The sequence below is a fragment of the Pelophylax lessonae genome, assembly GCF_965119305.1.
Source record: "Pelophylax lessonae genome assembly, chromosome: 11".
Lineage (NCBI taxonomy): Eukaryota > Metazoa > Chordata > Amphibia > Anura > Ranidae > Pelophylax > Pelophylax lessonae.
Window position 1 is genome coordinate 202,049,945 of NC_138778.1, and position 22,224 is coordinate 202,072,168.

A 22,224-nucleotide genomic window follows, 5' to 3' on the forward strand; every position below is an offset into this window, starting at 1 on the left:
GAATGTCAGAGTTTTACAATGCCTCTTGGGATGTGTAGTTCTGCAACAGCTGGAGGGCCGTAGTTTGGGAATCCCTGCTCTAAAGAATTACTCCAGCCAAAATATTGTGTAGAGAAAAGAAATGATTTCTGTGAGGTTTTCTATTCTTTCATGTATCCCCACTGGGAAGTTTTTTCCTCACTTCTTGTCCAGGTGATAGGGGGTCAAAGGGTACATGAACTGCACAAGAAACTCTTTCTTTTATTCTTGTCTTAGTGACCCTTTCCGCCCCCACAACTAACAAGGTTTTGGCTGGAGATAGGCTTTAAAAACAAGTTGGCATTGGCAGGGCCCATATTTCTGTATTTACAGGTTCATGCCAACAAATAAAGAAGTGGTAGGAGGAATATTTAATGTTGTGTTCGGGGAGATTCTGGACTCCTCTGACAAGGGAGGGAAAGCACATGCTGAAATATCAGCCACTGATAATTGTTTATTCTCCTTGACATTAACTATAACCTCTCTACACGCACAATACCTGATCTAGAGTGCAGGAAAATGACTGCAGATTTACCAGTTTCCTGCAACACAAAGAGAAAAAGAGGAAATATGAGCGAGCGCGAGGGAGTGAGAAAGGCATAGTGGAAGAAACAGAGAGGGGAGAGAGTGCAGCATGGTGGAAAAGAGGGGACGGAAAGTGAGAAAGAGAGAAGAAAGAGCTAAAAAGATACTATATGCAAAAGAAATGGTTTGGTTCCTCAAGCCAAAAGGTAGGCGGGATTTTTTAGGCAGATTTATCATCATCCTTTTAGGGAACTGCGGACTACAAACCCCTCCCAACGATGTAATTATATTGAATGTTATTCAGCACAACTGTCACTAATTTTTTGCAATTTTCTTCACTTTTTTCACTTTATAGAGTATGGTGATATTTTCCTTGATAAAGGCTAATGTATAAATGCCGAAACGCGTCAGACCCCAGTTTCTACAACCGGAAATCCCCTCTCCAAGCTAAAAGTAAAATAGTTCACAACATAGATTGTACTAATGATGTATAGCACTCATATGATCCTGCATTATATTTGCATGTAATTCTTGCTTTTTGTTTTTTTCTTTTGATGTAATTTATCAATAAATCTACACTTTTATGATAAATCTGCCTAAAAAATCCTGCCTACCTTTTGGCTTGAGGAAACAAACCATTTCTTTTGCATCTAACCAGGGATGATGGCAACCTAACCTTTTACTGCATTATATCTCTAAACCCTACCTTGAAAAAGATACTATATGACAGAAAGGAAGGAGAAAGTAAATTAAAGATGGAGAGTGCACTCTGGTATGATAGAGACAAAAATGAAGATGTGTCACCAAATTAGAGAGACAGAGAGGAAGAAATTGAAAGAGGAGAAAAGACAGTGAGTAGAAGAACTTATTAAAATGGAGGGAATCAGAGAGAGAAAATCAGTGAAAGGATGCAAGAAAGAGGAGAGAGCAGGAGAGAGAGAGAAAGAGAGGAAAGGAGAGAGAAAGATGGAATGAGAAAGGGAATTTTAAAAAGGGAGCACAAAGAGGGACCTACAGAATGAAAGCAAGAGAGAACGGGAGCAGGGGAGATAGAATGATAGAGAAAAAGGGAAAGAGAGAAAGTAAAAATAATTTGAAGAAAGGAAAAGGACATAGGAGATCAAGAAGATGGAGTGAATGTGGATCACATAATAGGAAGATTTTAGAGTAAAATTTTGTAGAAAAAAAAAAAGCAAAATGTTTTTGAAGAAAAGGGAAAAAATACAGTATACTACAAGCTGTGGTAAGAAAAAGTAACGAAAATAAGAAAAAGAGGGGTGGAGAAAGAGAGAGAGGGGGATAAAAAGAGAAATGGGGAAGGAGAAAAAAGGGAGGCAGATATTGCGAGAGAAATAGAGAGAGAGAAAGGCAGAGAAAGAGAGGGGGCAGAGAAAGATAAAGGAGAAAAATAGAGGGGGTAGAGAAGGTGAGAGAGAGAGAGAGGGGGGAGGAGAGAGAGAAATAGAGGGGGGGGGCAGAGAAAGAGAGAGAGAGGGGGGAGGAAAGAGTGAAATAGAGGGAGGCAGAGAGAGAGAGGGAGAGGATGGCAGAGAGAAATAGAGGGGGTTGGCAGAGAAAGATAGAGATAGGGAAAGAGAAATAGAGGGGGAGAAGAAAGAGAGAGAGAGGGGGCAGAGAGAGAGAAATACAGGGGGCAAAGATTGAGAGAGAGTGAGAAGCAGGGTGAAATAGATGGAGACAAAGAAAGAGAGAGAGGCAGAGAATAAGAGGAGCAGAGAATCAGGAGGTGGGGCAGAGCAAAATAGAGATAGCGACAGAGAGAAAAAGTGGGGAGCAGAGAAGGAGACAGGGGGTGGGCAGAGAGAAATAGAGGGGGGACACAGAGAGAGAGGCAGAGAGAAGTACAGGGGACAGTGAAAAAAGGAGAGGGGCAGAGATAAATGGGGGGAGCAGAGAAAGAGAGAGGAGGAGGCAGAGAATGAGAGAGAGAGGCAGGGGGCAGGAAGAAATAGAGGGAGACAAAGAAAGAGAGAGGCAGAGAAACAGAGGGGACAGATAAAGAGAGGGGAGCAGAGAAATATGTTGGGGGCTACGAGCAGAGAGAAATAGAGAGGAGCAGAGAGAGAGAGAGAAATACAGGGGGCAGTAAACAAAAGAGAAAGAGGGGGGCCAACAATGAGAGAGAGGAGCAGGAAGAAATAGAGGGAGACAGAGAAAGGGAGAGAGAGAGGCAAAGAAATTGAAGAGGCAGAGAAAGATAGAGAGAGATAGGAGCAGAGAGAAAAAGGGGGAGCAGAGAAAGGGGAAAGGCAGAGAGAAAAAGAGGGGAGCAGAGAAAGAGAGAAATACAAGGGGCAGAGAATGAGAGAGAGCAGCAGGGAGAGAAAAAGGGGGGCAGAGAAAGAAAGATAGAGAGAGAGAGCTGGGGCAGAGGGAAATAGAGGTAAGCAGAGAGAGAGAAATACAGGGGGCAGAGAAAGACAGAGAATGAGAGAGAGAGAGCAGGAAGAAAATAAGGGCAAAAAAATAAAGAGAGAGAGAGAAACAGAGGAGGCAGAGAATGAGAGGGAGATGAGAAGGGGAGAGAGAGGGGGGGGACCAGAGAGTAATAGAGAGGAGCAGAGAAAGAGAGGGGGGTTGAGTAGAGAGAAATAGTGGGGGGAAGAGAGAGATAGAGAGAGGCAGAGAGAAATACAGGTGACAGAGAAAAAGAGAATAGGGGGGCAGAGAGAAATGGGGGCACAGAGAATGAGAGAGAGGAGGGGGTAGAGAAAGAGAGAGAGAAAGAGAGAAGCAGAGAGAGAGAGAGAGAGGTTTAGAGAGAAATACGGGGGGCAGAAAAAGAGAGGGGGAGATAGAGAGAGGTAAAGAGAGAGATGGGGAGAAAGAGAAAATGAAAATGGAAGCACAAAGGGGGACATAGTAGAGAATGAAAGCAAGAGGCACAGATAAAGGGAATGAGAGAAAGAGGAAATCATTTAAACAGAGGCATAGAGAAATGGGGGGGGGGGGGGGGGGAGAGATACATGGAGAAGTAGAGAGATATGAAAAGCATAGAGAGAGGTAGAGAGGTAGAGAAGTACATAGAGAGGTAGAGAAGTACATAAAGAGATAGAGAAGTACATAAAGAGGTAGAGAGATAGAGAAGTACATAGAGAGGTAGAGAAGTACATAGAGAGATAGAGAAACAGAGAAGTACATAGAGAGATAGAGAAGTCCATAGAGAGGTAGAGAAGTACATAGAGAGGTAGAGAAGTACATAGAGAGATAGAGAAGTCCATAGAGAGGTAGAGAAGTACATAGAGAGGTAGAGAAGTACATAGAGAGATAGCGATGTACATAGAGAGAGAGAGAAGTACATAGAGAGGTAGAGAAGTACATAGAGAGATAGAGAAGTCCATAGAGAGGTAGTGAAGTACATAGAGAGGTAGAGAGATAGAGAAGTCCATAGAGAGGTAGAGAAGTACATAGAGAGGTAGAGAAGTACATAGAGAGAGAGAGAAGTACATAGAGAGGTAGAGAAGTACATACAGAGGTAGAGAAGTACATAAAGAGGTAGAGAGATAGAGAAGTCCATAGAGAGATAGAGAAGTACATAGAGAGATAGAGAAGTGCATAGAGAGATAGAGAAGTACATAGAGAGATAGAGAGGTAGAGAAGTACACAGAGAGATAGAGAGGTAGAGAAGTCCATAGAGAGATAGAGAAGTACATAGAGAGATAGAGAAGTACATAGAGAGGTAGAGAAGTACATAGAGAGGTAGAGAAGTACATAAAGAGGTAGAGAGGTAGAGAAGTCCATAGAGAGATAGAGAAGTACATAGAGAGATAGAGAAGTACATAGAGAGATAGAGGCAGAGGAATGTGAAATCGAGGGGAAAAGATATAGGCAGAGAGGAAGAGAGAGGGGGGCAGAGAGAGGAACAGAGGGTAAAACATACAGGAAGAGTAGAAAAGCAGCTAGGGAGAATAGGAATTGGTAGAAAACTATGTTAGGCAGTCACAGTGAATATCCTGACGTCCAGTAGCACTGAGCGCTCGCAGACAGCGGTAAGAATTGAGCGCTTAGGAAGCTGACACATCTCAGCACCGGGGGCTCAGCACACAACCACATCTACACTGAGCGTTACAGACAGCCAGCAGCATCAGATCAGGACATCGAGCATCCGAGCGCTTAGGACAGACATCGTACATCACTGAGCGTTCAGGATCAGGACCCAGAGCGAGAGCATCAGTGAGCGTTCAGGACCCGGACACTGAGCATCACTGAGCACCCAGGACATGGACCCCGAAAACCAATGAGCACTCAGGACATAGACCTCAAGCATCAGTGAGCACCCAGGACATGGACCCCGAAAACCAATGAGCACTCAGGACATAGACCGCAAACATCAGTAAGAATCGAGGACATGGAGCCCGAGCATCAGTGAGCACTCAGGACATAGACCTCAAGCATCATTGAGCACTCAGGACCCGGACCCCGAGCATCACTGAGCACTCAGGACATGGACCCCGAGCATTAATGAGCACTACTATCCAGCATCATTGAGTGGAGGGAGCAGCAGTGCCGGCGGTGGGGCGGGGGAGGAATAGTGAGTGGGTAGAAAAGGGAGGTTGAGTCAATGAAGACATTAGACGACTATGGCCCCTCGGAGGGACACATTGAAAAGAAGAACGCCAACCAACATCCTCTTCAGTCTCAGAAGCTTGCTTGGTCTCTAAGTCGTGGTGTTTTGGTGATGAAAGGACTGCAGTGACTGAAGAAGACCCATTTAGTCCCGTGTTTGGGGTTCCACCTTGATCAGTCCCCAATATGAACCCTGGCTCTGCAGCTAAAATATTGCACCAGCCACCCAGCATGGGTCTTAACGTAACTCCACAGGTGCCTCTCTTCCAGGAGGTGCAGGACTTTTGGCTGTCCACCACTTCGGTCATGCTGAACCTGTCCAACGTCAGCACCAGGCATGTCATCTCTGAAGGCGACCTGGACGTCAACACGGACATCTACTCCAAAGTCCTGGTCACCGTGATCTACCTGTTCCTCTTTGTGGTGGGCTGTACTGGAAACTCCATCACTGCCTACACCTTGGTGAGGAAAAAGTCCCTGCAGAACTTGCAAAGCACTGTCCACTACCACTTGGCCAGCTTGGCCCTTTCTGACCTCCTAATTCTGCTCATCAGCATGCCCATTGAGACTTACAACTTCATCTGGGTCCACCATCCCTGGGCATTTGGCAATGTGGTGTGCAAGGGCTACTACTTCCTGAGGGATGCCTGCACCTATGCCACTGCCCTGAACATTGCCAGCCTCAGCGTGGAGAGGTACATGGCCATGTGTCACCCCTTTAAGGCCAAAAGCATCATGTCTAGGAGCAGGACTAAGAAATTTATCAGTTTCATCTGGGTGGCCTCCTTGCTGCTGGCCACTCCAATGATTTTCACCATGGGGGAGATCTATGGGTTAGGGGTGGAAGACCCAGATCACCTGGTCTGCACCAGGATTGTGGAGATGTCCACCTTCAAAACGGTCATTCAGGTGAGTGATGGTGACCATGTGGTCTACCTCTTGTCATGTGAATGTGTCTAGTTCTGTTCAGAGAGATTAAATTCATGAATCAATCTAATTCAGCCTTTCTCAACCTTTTTACCACTGAGGATCCCTTGGAGTAATTTTCAGGTTCTCTGGGAACCCCTGCTAAAAAAATAATTATGCCTACAGCTCATGATACATTTACATGATTAAGAATTTAAAGAAAGTTTAATATAAGAAAAAGTAATGTGGTGTACTTAGTGTCCCCTCTAACATTATTGATCAGTTTAGAAGTTGTGGAAAATTACCCACTTGCGTTGGTGATCAGTGAAGGTGGGAGATCAATCCACCATTGCCTAAAGCTCAAGGAACCACTAGCAACCTATGGAACCCTGGTTGAGAAACACAAATCTAGCTTCCAGCGAAGTCCAGGAGGGGCTCTTAAGGTTCAATAGAACCCTGGTTGAGAAACACTGATCTAGTTTATTGCAAAGTCTGTCCTTTAAAGGCTAAGCTGACAGGTACAGTTGGGTGCCAATGGGTTAAATCAACCACTGTCTTCATGGATCTCCAGAGGACTCAGTGGATGGCTTCTCTGCCAGTGTTGCAGGCTCTGAAGTCATTGGTTCTCTCACCACCTGTTGTAATTTACAAAAATGTAAAATCCAACTAGGAAAGGTAACCCCTGGATACAGAAGATGCATAAATCTGTATGCTGGCATCCATGAAAAAAAGATGGCAGTAAGTATGACAACCCCATTAAGAAGAACACAGCCTTGACATACGAGCTTTGGAATTACCCCTTAATCACCCAGTGGTGATGTCCAAAGTACAATAATACAAAACAATATGATTTCTGTCCACTAGAGACAGACAGTGGATTGTTGACTGCTGATTAGTTGCTATGGTTTACACTATGCAGAGTTCTCATTCCCCTATTGAGTATGTGCATTTAATATCTTCCCTTACTACCGGTACCTTTTAGGCTTAAAGAAAACACATTTCAAAAGGAATACAGAAGCTGCCATTCCTTGCTTTCTTCTAAAAACGCCAATTGCCTGGCAGTCATGCCTGCTTATCTGTGAATGAAGGAGTTTGGTGCACTCCAAACACTCAGTGTTTGAGTATTGCAGTGATCTGCCACAGATGGCACCATTGCAAATCATAGAAAAGAGTGTAGATCACCAGAACATCTTGCTTTCCTTTAAGTTTCCTTATTAGTCACAAGTTTTATAGCTCTTAATGAAGCCCCTTCTTTAGGCACAGTGGGGTTAAGTCCAGGGGAGGTCTGGGCCAGGAGGCAGGGGGGCAATTGCCCCCTGGGCTGCTCTGATGCCCTGTAAAAAGACTGCACTGCTTCTGCTACAGAAATGCCTAAATGATTCCTGGTGAAGAGAAGTAAAAAGTCCCCACTGCTGACCTACTGAGTGCAGGATGAAGACAAGGTAAGAGTGCAGAACCCCACCCCCCAGCATGGATGGTGTAAACTGTGTCTGAGTAGAAGCCGGTTCCATGCTCCACTGGAGACTCTCCCCTGGCCAGCCCCAACTAAGCTGTCCCAGCTCCTCCCAACCCCATCCTGCTGGCCAGGTTGGGAACCCGGATTCGGCCAGTGGGTAGAGAGTACCTGGAGCAGAGCTTCAGCCTGGAATGGGAGTCAGAAGGAGGCCGGGAAGAGGGAGAATAGGGGGGGGGGGGCGAATCGCTGCACCATGGGCCTCTGGATTGTACTTGCCTCCTGGGCCGAAAGTTGGCAGTCAGCCCCTGGTTAAGTCACTAATGCTTAACATAGGGGCTGCTTTAGGAGCTGTGAAATGTCGCTGTATTTATGTAACTAATAAAGAATCATGAAGGATTGAACAATGTGCTGGTGGACCACAATCTCTTCTATGCCTGGCGCTCTGACGTCACTACTTTCTGCAGCCAATAAAGTCAAGCAAAGTTAGAACTTCTTGTTTTGCATACATGATCCATGTCAGTGGCTGGCATTACAGCCAAGCAGCTAGCATTTTCAGAAGGAAAAGTACAAAATGGCAATCCCCATATTTCATTGGCATAGGTTTCCTTTAATATATCCATAGTATCTATAGGAAGGCAAATTGCAGAAGCTTGAAGTCCTTTTTCTCCAGCAGACCTTAGCCCATACATTACATAATAAATTATCCCCTGGGATGATGTTATCATTCAAATTGTGAGCTTTTGTTGCTGTGTGGGTCAAAGAGGAGGCTTCTGCTGATAGTGCAGGTCTCTTCAAGGGACAAATGTGAAGCAAGATGAATTTGTTGCCTACAGTAACCAATCACATGTCATCTTTTTTTTTCTAGTACAATAAAATTGGAAAACTTAGAAGGCAGTTATAGGTTGCAACTTGGCTTTTGCTTTAATATACTCAAAGCAACCCCATTTTTTAGGGGCCACTCAAGTGGCACAGTAGGGTCATAGCTCCGATCCCACCCAGCTTTGGGGTTCCAGGGGTAGCAGTACACTCTTAATTTACTATAGTTTCACCATTGGTTGTTCAGTACTAAAACATATTCAACCATCGAAGAACTCTTCCTAAACCTTAGCATACTTTTTTTTGCATTGTCTTTGAAGCCAGACATAGGATCTAAATTAGATATCATTCTTCCTATGAAATCAGAACAGCAGAACAAGTTTTCAAGATTATCAGTTAAAACGCTCTACAACTTCACCTGTCCTTCTCCCAATACCCACCAATATAAAGGGGCCTTTCTCTCAATAACCACCAATATAAAGAGGTCCTTCTCCCAATATCTACCAATATAAAGGGGTCATTCTCCCTGTAACCACCAATATAAAGGAGCCCTTCTCCCAATAACCACCAATATAACGAGGTTCTTCTCCCAATACCTACCAATATAAAGGAGCCCTTCTCCCAATAACCAACAATATAAAGAGGTCCTTCTCCCAATACCTACCAATATAAAGGGGTCATTCTCCCTGTAACCACCAATATAAAGGAGCCCTTCTCCCAATAACCACCAATATAAAGAGGTTCTTCTCCCAATACCGGAAAAAAAACTAATTTAAAAGGATTAAAAGAGGTGCATGGAAGCCAGCCAGCCCCCAGTCTGATGTACTCACCCTGGGTTTTTAATCCTTTTCAATTTGTTTTTTCCGATATAGGGATGGAGACGCTGGGCATACCTGCCGGTGTCTCACTTAAAGTCCCACATAGCCCACATTGTCTACTTCTTCCAATACCTACCAATATAAAGGGACCCTTCACCCAATAACCCCCAATATAAAGAGGCCTTCTCCCAATAACTACCAATATAAAGGGGCCTTTCTTCCTATAACAACCAATATAAAGGAGCCCTTCTCCCAATAGCCACCAATATAAAGGGGCTCTTTACCCAAACACCACCAAAAATGAGGAGGTCCTTCTCGCAATACCAACCAAAATAAATGCGCCCTTCTCCCTAAAACCACCAATATAAAGGGACCCTTCACCCAATAACCCCCAATATAAAGAGGCCTTCTCCCAATAACTACCAATATAAAGGGGCCTTTCTTCCTATAACCACCAATATAAAGGCGCCCTTCTCCCAATAGCCACCAATATAAAGGGGCTCTTTACCCTAACACCACCAAAATGAGGAGGTCCTTCTCGCAATGCCTACCAATATAAAGGGGCCCTTCTCCCTATAACCACCAATATAAAGGGGCCCTTCTCCCAAATACCACCAATATAAAAGGGCCCTTCTCCAAATAACCACCAACATAAAGGGGCCCTTATCCACTGATCCCTAATGAAAGGGGGCACTTCACTGACCATCGATGTGAGGGAACACTACAATTTTTACTATCTGAGTTTATTTTCTGGCCCTTATTATTATCATCATCTCTATTATTAAATCATTCATATTTGCGTTAATATTACTAAAGAATCATTTATTAGCAGGGCTTCTTCGAGACCTGAAATGGTTCTTTCTTGTTAAAAAGGTTGGAGAAAGGCTGCAATAGTAAGTGAGGCGGAAATCTCTCTCAAGGGAGTTTATTGCTGTTCTAGTGACATTTTTTTGATTTTTCCTCCCCTTCCCACCCTACCCAAAACAAAAAAAGTTTTGGTTTTAGATACACTTTATTTATCTGTAGTTGGATCTATCCATACACATTTCCCTAAAAGTTATGAATAAAGATGCATCTGCCTGCGGTATCTATTCCTCACTGTATAGACCAGAGGTCTCAAAAGCATTATTTTCTGACCATAATCAAAAATATTAGCCATCAGTTGCCATGGGGTACAGTTACAACTTACTGTAGCCTATTTTAAACCTTGTTCTTGCATTATTTTAAGAAACATCTGAGGTGGGTTGTCTTTAAAATGGTGCTTCCAAAGTATACTAAACTCCTACGTTTTTTCAGACTAGCCTTCCCATTATACATGTGGGAAGAAAATTGTAATCAATTATGCTGATTACTTTTCATCTATCTGGTTTTTGCAGCATAAAGGCTTCCTTACACTAGTGAGGAAGCCTTTATTGGTTTTAACATAGTTTTTGAATTTGAGGAGGACATGGCAGTGGACCTGTTGTGTAGGAGCCCTGAGAAATTCATAGTTGTACATTGTGTTCCTTTAGCATCCTTTGCTGTGATTAGGATGCTGTATGCTAACACTGTTTTAAAGCCAGATAGCAATATAATTATATTTATTACATAAAAGCTCACTACCATATTTCACAGTGAATGACAATGAGGCATTATACTACAGGAGTTTTTTACGTCCTTTTTGGATGAAGGACAGTTCTATTTTGAAAGCTTCTTCTAATGTAAAGACATTTATTTTATTGTGCTCTAATGTGCATATTATTTATTTGAACTGCAGCATAAAATGTTCTGAGTGGTGCATTAGGCATTTTGTATGTATAAAGTTTGCGGTGACCTCATTGGGTGAGTATGCTGCAATAATCACACTCAAAAATGATACAGGTGCGTCAGGGCAAGATTAAGGGCAACCAATGTCCCAAGAATGGTGCCGCCCTTGGATCCCACCTGCCATCTCCTCCACAGATGTATACTTACTGAGAGCTAATTGACAACGCCAGTGTTGTTTATTTGATTCCCTCCCCCACATGTCCCCTCTCTCTCCTGACCACATAGGCACATTATAGCACCATAGAAATCTATGGGGCTTGTCAACCATTGTCTCCCTGATGGTAAGTATAGGTTACTTGGTAGGTATACATCTGTCCATGGGGAGAGTGGGGCCAGTTAACTCAGGGCAAAAAGGATAAGTGCATTTAGTTTTAAAGTGCAGTTATTCTCTTAGGGCATAACAGCTGGGGGATAGTCTGTGGTGCCCCCTTCCCTTTGGCGCTCTAAGCACATGCTTATTTTGCTTGCTCATCTGCAGCTGCAGTTCAGAAGGAGAAAAGTCAGGAGGAACATGTTTCCTCTATACTTTCTTGAGACTCTGGGACAGTGACCTGGTTGGATGCTGGCTTCCCTTGCGACTCTGGTGGCCATTGTAAGGTGTAGCAGAGTCTATTTAAGACCTTGGCCCCTGGGTGTGGCGTTCATTCATTCGTTTGTGGAAGTGAAGGGACAGGTTACCAGTCTGTCAGGGACAGTATTACTGGTAGGGAAAGGTTCAAGACGAGTAGGGAAATTTTAGGGCTCTGGCACTCTCTTTGGATACCATCCCAGTTGGGCTATTACTGGCCAGGATGCATTCTCCCCAGATGCTGCCAGTTCAGCTGAAACTTGCTTGTCTACATGCTGTTGCCATCCGTGGGTGTTCCCGGTTGGGCCTCCTTCCACTGGGCTTGTTGCAAACTAATTTCCTTTACTTCAATACAAGTTCCAATATTTGCACCTGGACTGAGTGTATGTTATTGCCATTGCACCCAACCACATGCTTAATGGTTTATTCAGCCCTGATGTGCCTTCCACATATATGTATCTGGGCATTATAAAGACTGGCAGCTATATTACATGTACCTTGTGTATGATAAGAAGACTTCCCATGTATTGGAGGTAATCTCCTTATATTTATTCCTCTACATCATTGGTGCTCAATATTGGTCAGCTAAGGAATCATTGTCTTGACCCCTCTAGCTTCAGTATTCCATTGTTAGGCATTGCAAATACTTGCACATTATTTTTCAAGTCTTTTCACCAGGCCATAGTACTAAAACTTTATCAGCCTGTATCTTTGGACAAAAGCAACAGTGTACACTTCTACCAGGGCACCATTGACCAGGGACCATCATGGTTTTACCATAAATCTAGCATTTTATATTTAGATTGATCTGGGGCTCTAAGGCCCGGTTTCCACTAGTGTGACTTGTTGTGCGTCTTGACACATGTCAAGTCGCACAGCAAGTCAAAAGCCATTCATTTCTATTTGGCCCGTTCTCACTGCCGCGACTTGAGTTGCGGCGACTTGAAAAGTAGTTCGTGCACTACTTTGGGCCAACTTCAGTGCGACTTCCTTCTATAATGAGGGAAAAGTCTCACTGAAAGCCGCGAACAAGTGAACACTACAGAGTCGCGCTAGAAGTAGCGCGACTCTGTAACCGCAGCAGTGGAAACCGAGCCTAAGGGTGACTTTATAAGGCTACCCAAATTTCAGTGTACTCATCAACAGGCAAATAGTCTCATTTACAAAAGACAGATAAAGAAGTCAATGTAAGTGACTTAAATATCAAATCACATGTAGGAAAAACCAAAATGGAGTTTTTACTTCACAAAGCTAGATGTTTAAGGAGAAAACTTCAGGTCAATATGCATTACCGGCTTTAACAATTTGGCCATTTAATAGTCAGTGGGGTTGATTTACTAAATGGAGAGTGCAAAATCTGCACAGAAACCAGTTAGCTTCCAGGTTGTATTTTCAAAGCTTAATTAAAGGAGCTGATTGGCTACCATGCACAGCAACACCAAAGTTTGCACTCTCCAGTTTCAGTAAATCAACCCCTGTACGTCGTTGTCGTTGTGTGTAGGACTCATATGTAAAAATGTCACTACTGAGAACAGTTTTTATGGCCTCAAAGAAAACCGCTACATTCAAAACTGAAGCAGAAAACAGTAAGGTGAATCTAAGGCCTCATGCTCATGGACGTTTGCATGCTCTTGAGTCTTGTAGTATACCATTTTTGGCGCTTTTCTGAACTGGGGGCCATGATGCCACCCATAAAAGTAAATGGCTATACATGGCTGAACACTTATATGCATTAGTGTCAATGTGACATTATTTCAGGATCCCAAGTTCTGGGTCATTGTTCTGGGCCTTCGCGTGTCATTGTGTTATGGTTCTCAGGCCCCCAAGTTTTAGAGCTTTACTGTAGTAGGGTCTCCAAAATGTCATTGTGTTTTTTTTCTGTGGACCCCAGTGTCTCGTTCTGGGTTCCCAACTCCCAAGTGTCAGTCTGTCATTGTTCGAAAGCGTTATTGTTAACGTGTCACTGGTCTGAATCATTCCCCCCATCTCCCAAAGTGTCTTTGCTCTGGGACCCCCACTGTTAACCTTATATTATTCTGGGACCCCTATAATAAGTGTATCATTGTTCTGGGACAGATAGTTGTTAGTGTGTGCTTTTTCTGGGACCTGACGTATCAAGGTATCATCAATCTGGTAACCCCAGTGTCAATGTGTCATTGTTAAGAGACCCCAATGTGTGAGTGTATCCTTTTTTTTGGGACCTGACATATCAATGTGTCATCAATCTGAGAACCCCAGTGTCAGTGTGTCATTGTTAAGAGACCCCCACGTGTTAGTGTGTCCTTGTTCTGGGACCTGACGAATCAATGTGTCATCAATCTGGGAACACCAGTGTCAGTGTGTCATTGTTAAGAGACCCCCCAAGTGTAAGTGTGTCCTTTATCTAGGATGCCAATGCCAAAGAGTGAGTGTGCCATTTCCCTGGGATCCTCCATGAGTTAGTGTGACTCTTTCTAGGATCCCCAAGTGTCATTGCGCTAGGATCAAGAATTAGTATGCTCAGCATTTTCTGAATTCTCAAGTCCAGAGTCAGTGGGAACACCAAAAAAAAAATTGTTAAACTTTCGCATAACTGAACATTTGGAAACTGATAAAAACATATTGCAGCTCCACAGGCTTCTATAAATGAAGTCATATTTTGTGAATCTGGCACCATGACAGCTTTCATATGTCTCAGTTCCTGCTCCTACATCTGTTCTAGACTCTGGAATAAAGTCAGTTTATATGACAGGAACAGTGTTGAGATATTGCAGTTCTTTTACGTCATACAGTACGAGATATTTGCACTATGTTGGTCTTTTCATGTATCTTCTGTGTCCTCTGTGCTTCCTAAATACACCTCTCAGATTATTTCTTGACACTTTAAATGTTTGCGATTATATAACTATAGTAATTCCCCATGGCAACCCATCGCAATGTCAGAGTGTCACCACGTTACCATGTTAGCCTTCAGTGGCTGTGATGAGCAGCCAGGGACCAAATCCCAGCCCTTTTTTATTCTGTTAATGGATTACTTTAACTATGAGTCCCTCTGCAGGAGTCACATTATTGCTGGTGTTATTACAATATATATTAAGGCTTAATTATTCTGCAACAAAAAGAGCGAGTCATATACGTTAAGACTTCTCTCATTTAACCCACAGAAACAGCAAGGATGGGGGAATCTCCCCTACTGGCTGTTGTATTCTGACAGCCACTGCTCCTGCAGCTGTCAGAATACTCAAATAATGGCAGCATCTGATTGGATGCAGTCACTGTTAGGCCAAAAATCTTCTGCCCAAGTCCCTCATTTTTCATATTAACATTTTTTTAGTCCAGTGGTGCCAACAGGATCGCCCACGGCTTGAATTTCAGCCAATTCAGCAGAAATTGGTCAAGATTTTGAGCCGTGTATGGCCAGCATAATGTTCCCTGTACAATGTGTTGTTGTGGGATAACCACTTCAATACAGGGCACTTTTACCCCCTTCCCGCCCGGGCCAATTTTCAGCTTTCTCCGCTGTTGCGCTTTGAATGACAATTGTGACGCTGTACCCAAAAAAATAATTTATCATTTTTTTCAGACAGATAAAGCTTTATTTTGGTGGTATTTAATCACCACTGAATTTATTTTTTTTTGCTAAACAAAAAAAGACCAAAAATGATGAGTGGCACTGATGAGGAGGCACTTACAGGCATCACTGATGGGCACCGAAAGGCAGCACTGATGGGCACCACTGCTGGGCACTGATTGGCATCACTGATGGGCAACACTGGTGGACACAGTAATTGGCATCACTGATGGGCAACACTGGTGGACACAGATGGGCATCACTGGGGGCCACTGGCAGGCATCACTGATGAGGCTGCACTGATAATCACTACACTGATTATCAGTGCAAACCCCCCGTTAGGAGAGCCACTTATTGGCTCCCTTAAACTCATGCCCTGTCAGCACGAATAGAGGAATGCTGATAACCAGCACTTCCTATTTACACTGTGATCAGCTGTGATTGGACACAGTTGATCATGTGGTAAAGAGCCTACAACATAGGCTCTTTTCCGAGATTGGAGATGCGGTGTGCCCGAGCGACACACTTTTCCACCTCTCTCTGCACTGCACTCCCCCGGGGGGGGCGTGCACTGTGGCATGTCCTGAGGGACGTCATATGACATCCAGTCAGGACAATGGAGCCCCCATCAGGCTGTCGTGCTATGGGCCGGGCGGGAAGGTGTTAAGCCACTTAGCACTTTGACAAATAGCGGCCAACCTTGTTCCTGATCATGTGATCTTTGTGACAGCAATGACATGCATGATGACATGTAAGCTGGAGGCTTCATTCGCAAAATAAGCCTGCAGATGCCACTACAAAGAGAAGATGTCAGTGTGTCTCTGTTTAACACTGTAATTGTCAGTTAATAATAATAGAAAAAAAAAAAAATATATATATATATACATATATATATATATATATATATACAGTATCTCACAAAAGTGAATACGACACCCACTCATATTTTTGTAAATATTTCCAAATTGGGCCCAAATAGCCATTTTCCCTTCCCAGTGTCATGTGACACTAGTTATTGTTACAAGGTCTCAGGTGTGAATGGGGAGCAGGTGTGTTAAATTTGGTGTTATCGCTCTCACTCTCTTATACTGGTCACTGGAAGTTCAACATGGAACCTCATTGCAAAGAACTCTCTGAGGATCTGAAAAAAAGACTTGCTGCTCTACATAAAGATGGCCTAGGCCAGGGATCTCCAAACTACAGCCCTCCAGCTGTTGCAGAACTACACATCCCATGAGGCATTGTAAACCTCTGACATTCCCAGACATAACTAGGCATGATGGGAAGTGTAGTTCCTGAACAACTGGAGGGCCATAGTTTGGAGACCCCTGGCCTAGGCTATAAGAAGATTCCCAAGACCCTGAAACTGAGCTGCAGCACAGTGGCCAAGACTATACATTGGTTTAACAGGACAGGTTCCACTCAGAACAGGCCTTGCCATGTTGACTAAAGAAGTTGAGTGCACGTGCTTAGTGTCTTATCCAGATGTTGTCTTTGGGAACTAGACGTATGAGTGCTGCCAGCATTGCGGCAGAGGTTGAAGGGGTGGGGGTCAGGCTGTCAGTGCTCAGACCATACGCCACACACTTTATAAAACTGGTCTGCATGGCTGTCGTCCCAGAAGTAAGCCTCTTCTAAAGAGGATGCACAAGAAAGCCCGCACACAGTTTGCTGAAGACAAGCAGACTAAGGACATGGATTACTGGAACCATGTCCTGTGCCTGTGGTCTGATAAAAACCAAGATAAACGTATTTGGTTGAGATGGTGTCAAGCGTGTGTGGCAGAAATCAGGTGAGGAGTACAAAGACAAGTGTGTCTTGCCTACAGTCAAGCATGGTGGTGGGAGGGTCATTGTCTGGGGCTGCATGAGTGCTGCCGGCACTGAGGAGCTACGGTTCATTGAGGGAATCATGAATGCCAACATGTACTGTGACATACTGAAGCAGAGCATGATCCCCTCTCTTTGAAGACTGGGCCGCAGGGCAGTATTCCAACATGATAACGACCCCAAACAGACCTCCAAGACGACCACTGCCTTGCTAAAGAAACTGAGGGTAAAGGTGATGGACTGGCCAAGCATGTCTCCAGACCTAAACCCTATTGAGCATCTGTGGGGCATCCTCAAACGGAAGGTGGAGGAGCTCAAAGCTCTGGTATCGTCGTGGAGGAGTGGAAGAGGACTCCAGAGGCAACCTGTGAAGCTCTGGTGAACTCTATGCCCAAGAGGGTTAAGGCAGTGCTGGAAAATAATGGTGGCCATACAAAATATTGACACTTTGGGCCCAAATTGGACATAGTCATTTAGGGGTGTACTGACTTTTTGTTGCCAGCGGTTTAGCCATTAATGGCTGTGTATTGAGTTATTTTGAGGGGACAGCAAATTTACACTTTTATACAAGCTGTACACTCACTAATTTACATTGTAGCAAAGTGTAATTTCTTCAGTGTTGTCACATGAAAAGATATAATAAAATATTTTAAAAAATGTGAGGGATGTACTCACTTTTGTAAGATACTGTATATATAAACATACATAAAAAAAAATATATATATATATAAACATACATACACATATACAGTGCATTATTTTTTACATTGCCATCTTATAATAAAGAAATAGAGCAGGGTTTTTTATTAAAACAATGTACCTAATAAAAGCCTTATATGACCTTAAAAAATATAAAAATAAATTTTGCAATTGAAATTGGTCAAGTTAACCAATGCATGTAGGCACTGGTAAAATAGGCCTGACTATCTAGGGCTCAGTGACCCCTGGTCATAATGTGAATAAACGGAAATAAGATTTTTTCATCTCTGCATAGGTGATCAGACCTGCCAAATGACTCCCTTAAGATACACACCAGCTGAATATCAGCCTGTTAACAGGAACTGGCTGACATTTGGTCAGAGTGTACAGCTGTCCTTTCGATAGAAGCCCATCTAACGACCAGCTTTTGCAGAAGAGAAGGTACATGCTGAAAAACCACCATCCGATCAGCACTGGCAGCCAATAGCTGTGAGCGCCAATCAGTGTGTTCTGCTGGGGGGGGGGGGGGGGCGGGGAGCAGTCCCAGAGCAGTCCCCCTGTCAGAACACAAAGGTACAGCGGGGGAGGTCGCCACACTAAAATTGCTTAGTTTTTTTTGTTCTGCCTGCTGGGTTGAATGAAAGAAAACTTTGTGTGTACTCAGCCTTACTCTGCCCATTGTCATTTGTAGACCCTCCCTTTTAGTCTGTCATTGGTATGGTTCAAAAGTGAAGAGAATACAGGCCTATGCCAGTAAAAGATAGGTGTGCTACAGGTTAGTCCCCTGGCAGTTATGCGTGTGTTACAAACCAAAAATTAACAAAAAGCAACAACTGTTACCATGCATACATTTAGGATGGATCATCTGCATGTTTTTTGTGGTTTCCAGTTAATTCAATGGAAATGCATTAAATCACATATCAATGCATGTTAACTTGCATTGTTGCACATTTTCAATGTATGCTGGATTTGCACTTTGTACTAAAAATGCCAACAGGCCTCAGAAAGACAAAATCATACTTTTTGCCCATAAAGCCTCTTTGGCAAGCAGGTACCAGGAGGGAGGCTACAAACGTCATACGTGGTGGTACAGAACTCCGGCCAAATTGCATAGTATCTGTCCTCAGGTCCCGAATACCTGCTGGTGCTGTGGGGAATCTGTGAGAACCCTTCTAAATATCTTTTGGGAATGCTCAAAATAAAACAGTTCCTGGAATGAAGTATACAAACAAAGAAAAAAAAGGAGAGAGCACACATGCATCCTTGTATAAGGTGACCAGACATCCCCAGTTTCCGGGGCCCCGGACTGAGGACACTGTCCTCGGACCAAGTCTGTCCCCAGTTTTGTCCACGGCAGGCAGGGTCGGCACCAGCATAAGGCTACCATCTCCAGTAAAGCCTTTGTGATCAGTAGGTGGGGACTGGGGAGGAGGGGAGAGGCTCCGCCGGGCACCCTCTCTGTGCTCCTCACCGCACATGTGCAGTCCAGCAGAGCCTGGACATCAGGGTGACAAGGTTGGGCGAGCAGTGACACCTTGGAGGAGGAGCATGCAGAGCAGAAAGTGCAGACAAGTGGAGGAGGCTGGGAACTGCACCGTGCAGGATCTGCTATGACATTGGTAGGATAGTCCTTGGCTCTGCCCCCACCCCACACACAGCTTCTCCGGCATGGCACCGTCCAACAGGGCTGATCCTGGGCGGTTGTACATGGTGCACCGCACCCAGGTGCCGCAAGCTACTAAAGAGGGGGCGTGCCAAAGCTGTCTCAGATTGTGTCACTCCAGAGTCCAGACTTATTGTTCAGCAGCAGCGAGACCCTTATTGTACTGTCCGCTGGCTCTGGCTGGCCTCTCTCTCTCTGCTGCGGGTGCCCACACACAGCTCTGGTTGCTAGATGCACATGTGTATGAATAATGGAAGCACAGATCAATAAATATTTTGGTAGCTAAAAAGGATCCTATGTTGGTTGTTCAACCATATGTGTGGCTGGGGTTCCTCTTTCTGTGATGTCAGGTGAAGGAGGGGTGTAGGATACAGATTTACCTGCAAGGATTACACAGTGTTAAGTAAAATTAAATGTGCCAGCATGCATTATCTCAGCCAAGTGATATCTGAATGTGAAGACACAGAAAAATAATTAACTGGGACTGGATTTTCTGGGTCACATACTTGCTTGGTACACACCTGGTTTAGTTTCCACCTGGATAAACATATCATTGTAATTAACATTTTTCTTTTATTTTTTTCCCTTCTGCTTTTGGAATAATTAAACCCAAAGTATAGGTTAGATTTAATTACCCACTGATAAGGCTTCATTTGGTGGGCAATGGTAAGTTGCATTTGGTGGGCAGTGGTAGGCTGCATTTGGTGGGCACTGATAAGGCTGTATTTGATGGGCACTGATGATGCTGCATTTGAAGGACAATGATGAAGCTGCATTTAATGGGCACTGAAGAAGCTGTATTTGGTGGGCACTGATGAGGCTGCATTTGATGGGCAATTATGAGGCTGCATTTGATGGGCACTGATGAGCTGAATTTGATGGGCACTGATAAACTGCATTTTATGGGCACTGATAAGGCTGCATTTGATGGGAACTGGTGAGGCTGCATAGATGCATTGATCTCTTGTATCATATCCGCAGTCTCTGACTATCTCTTGTATCGAGTCTGCAGTCTCTGACAATCTCCTGTAGTATATCTGCAGTCTCTGACCATCTGCTATAGTATCTGTGGGTGCTCTGTCTAGCAGACTCTCTAACAGAGGCCCTCTCTGTGTCCATTAGAGAAACCCCCCCAGGTCCCATTAGAGTACTCTGCTTTTCTTCCTGTAATTTGTTTATTGTTAAGAGATCGTGGGAGGGTCCCAGGGTAAGGAAGACTCCTTAGGGGAGCATCTCTGTGTTTGAGTCATTGCCATAGAAACATTTGTAAAGGGGAGGGGTTAGTAAGATGACCACGCCCATGTGGGGGCATCAGAAATATTTGTGCACCCAGGCGTCTGTGACTCTAGGATCGGCCCTGTTGTCCAACAACCCCATCCTGTTAAGGTCTTTCATCTCATCGGGTCAATGCTTCTTTTTCCAGATCTCTTCAATGACAGATTCACTGAGTTGGCCATCTACATACAGTATTACTAATTAGTAAGATCGGAGCCAGTGCTGGAGAGGGACAGGGGAAAAGTTACCAGGAGGGTGAGGACTGGCATAGGACACTCTTCTCATGGGAAGAGGTGGGGTGGTGATGCCAGGTATGGTTACACACTTCAGGGGGGTTGAGAATAATGCCAGGTATCCTCCTGTCACCCTGCCCCCCACTTGTCATACTGCCCTGCTCCTGTCACCCTGCCCCCACCTGTCACACTGCCCCTCTCCTGTCACCCTGCCCCCCACCTATTAACTCTGTATGTAGCGCACTCCAAAATATCTCCCGCATGCACAAACGGGAGAACCTTTCACCCACAGGGAGTGACATGGATATGGCTTCAATGCCAAAGAGCTCCAGGCCCTCTGTGCTACCTCGATGTACTTGACAGAAGTGCCAGGGGACACTTTGCTTGTCCTTTTTCTGCTCTATAAATCGCCGGTGCTCACCAAACCTAGTACGCATGGTTCACATCATCCCGCCTACATAAAATAAACCACATGGACACCTTAGACCATATACCACAAACTGGGTACTACAACAAATACATTGTTTAATGTCAAAGACCCATCCATCCCTCCTAGCAAAAGACTTTTTCTCATGACACATGAACTTGCAGGCCTTGCACCTTCTTAATTTTCATCTGTATGACCCTATCATGTTAAGAATCATTGGGATGTCTTAGATCTTTTGTTGTTATTTTTTTAATGCGACTAGGTGCGATCATAATGTTGTTTGCTCGTCTGAAAACCAATTGGGCCTTTCTGGGAGTACCCGTCTAAGAGGAGGATCTTGCCCCAGAATAAGCCAATGTCTCTGAATTGCCTTTTTAATGGCCCAATGTTGGTCGTTAAACCTAGTGATAAACAATATATCACAGGACCCTCCCGTTGATATTTCTGACCTACTGTTGTTGCCCAAACCCTCCCTATAACGGTCTAAAGCTTTCCGAATATGATTTTTTTGGTACCCTTTTTCCAAGAATTCAACACCTCAGCTTGGGAAAGATACTCTGCTGTGTCTGTACAGTTCCTATGTAACTGGAAAAACTGACTATATGGTATGTTATCTTTCCATTTTGGAAGGTGGCATCTATTACGGTGTAGGTAGGAATTACCAGTTGTCTCCTTAAAATGGGTTCTGGAAATTATCCTTTCCTATGGATCCCACGACAACTCCAGATCTAAAAAAAACATGCAGATGTGTATCCACCTCATGGGTAAATTTAATCCCATAAATATTGGAGTTGCAAAAGGAAACAAAGCTAGCGACTGTTTCAAGTGGGCTGTCCCAAATAATAAGCACATATAGCGCCTGTAGTACACTAGGTGCTTAGCAAAAGGGTTCTGGGACCAGATGTTATATTTCTCCCAGAACCCCATAAACAGATTGACATAGCAGGGTGCAAAATGGGCACCCATAGCTGTGCCAGAAATCTATCTATAGAAGGCACCATAGAATTGGAAGTAATTCCGCTCCAGGGCAAAAGGAGTGCATGAACAG

General features: G+C 44.2%; 1 protein-coding gene across 1 annotated transcript in view; it reads left to right on the top strand.

The window, feature by feature from the left end:
- The first annotated feature begins 4,877 nt into the window (after nucleotides 1-4,877).
- NTSR1 (neurotensin receptor 1) overlaps nucleotides 4,878-22,224 on the top strand; it is a 279,461-nt gene continuing 262,114 nt past the window's right edge. The window contains exon 1 of the mRNA XM_082271630.1: nucleotides 4,878-6,039. Within this exon, the coding sequence (XP_082127756.1) occupies nucleotides 5,317-6,039 (723 nt within the window). The 5' untranslated portion in view covers nucleotides 4,878-5,316. The remainder of the gene's footprint in view (nucleotides 6,040-22,224) is intronic.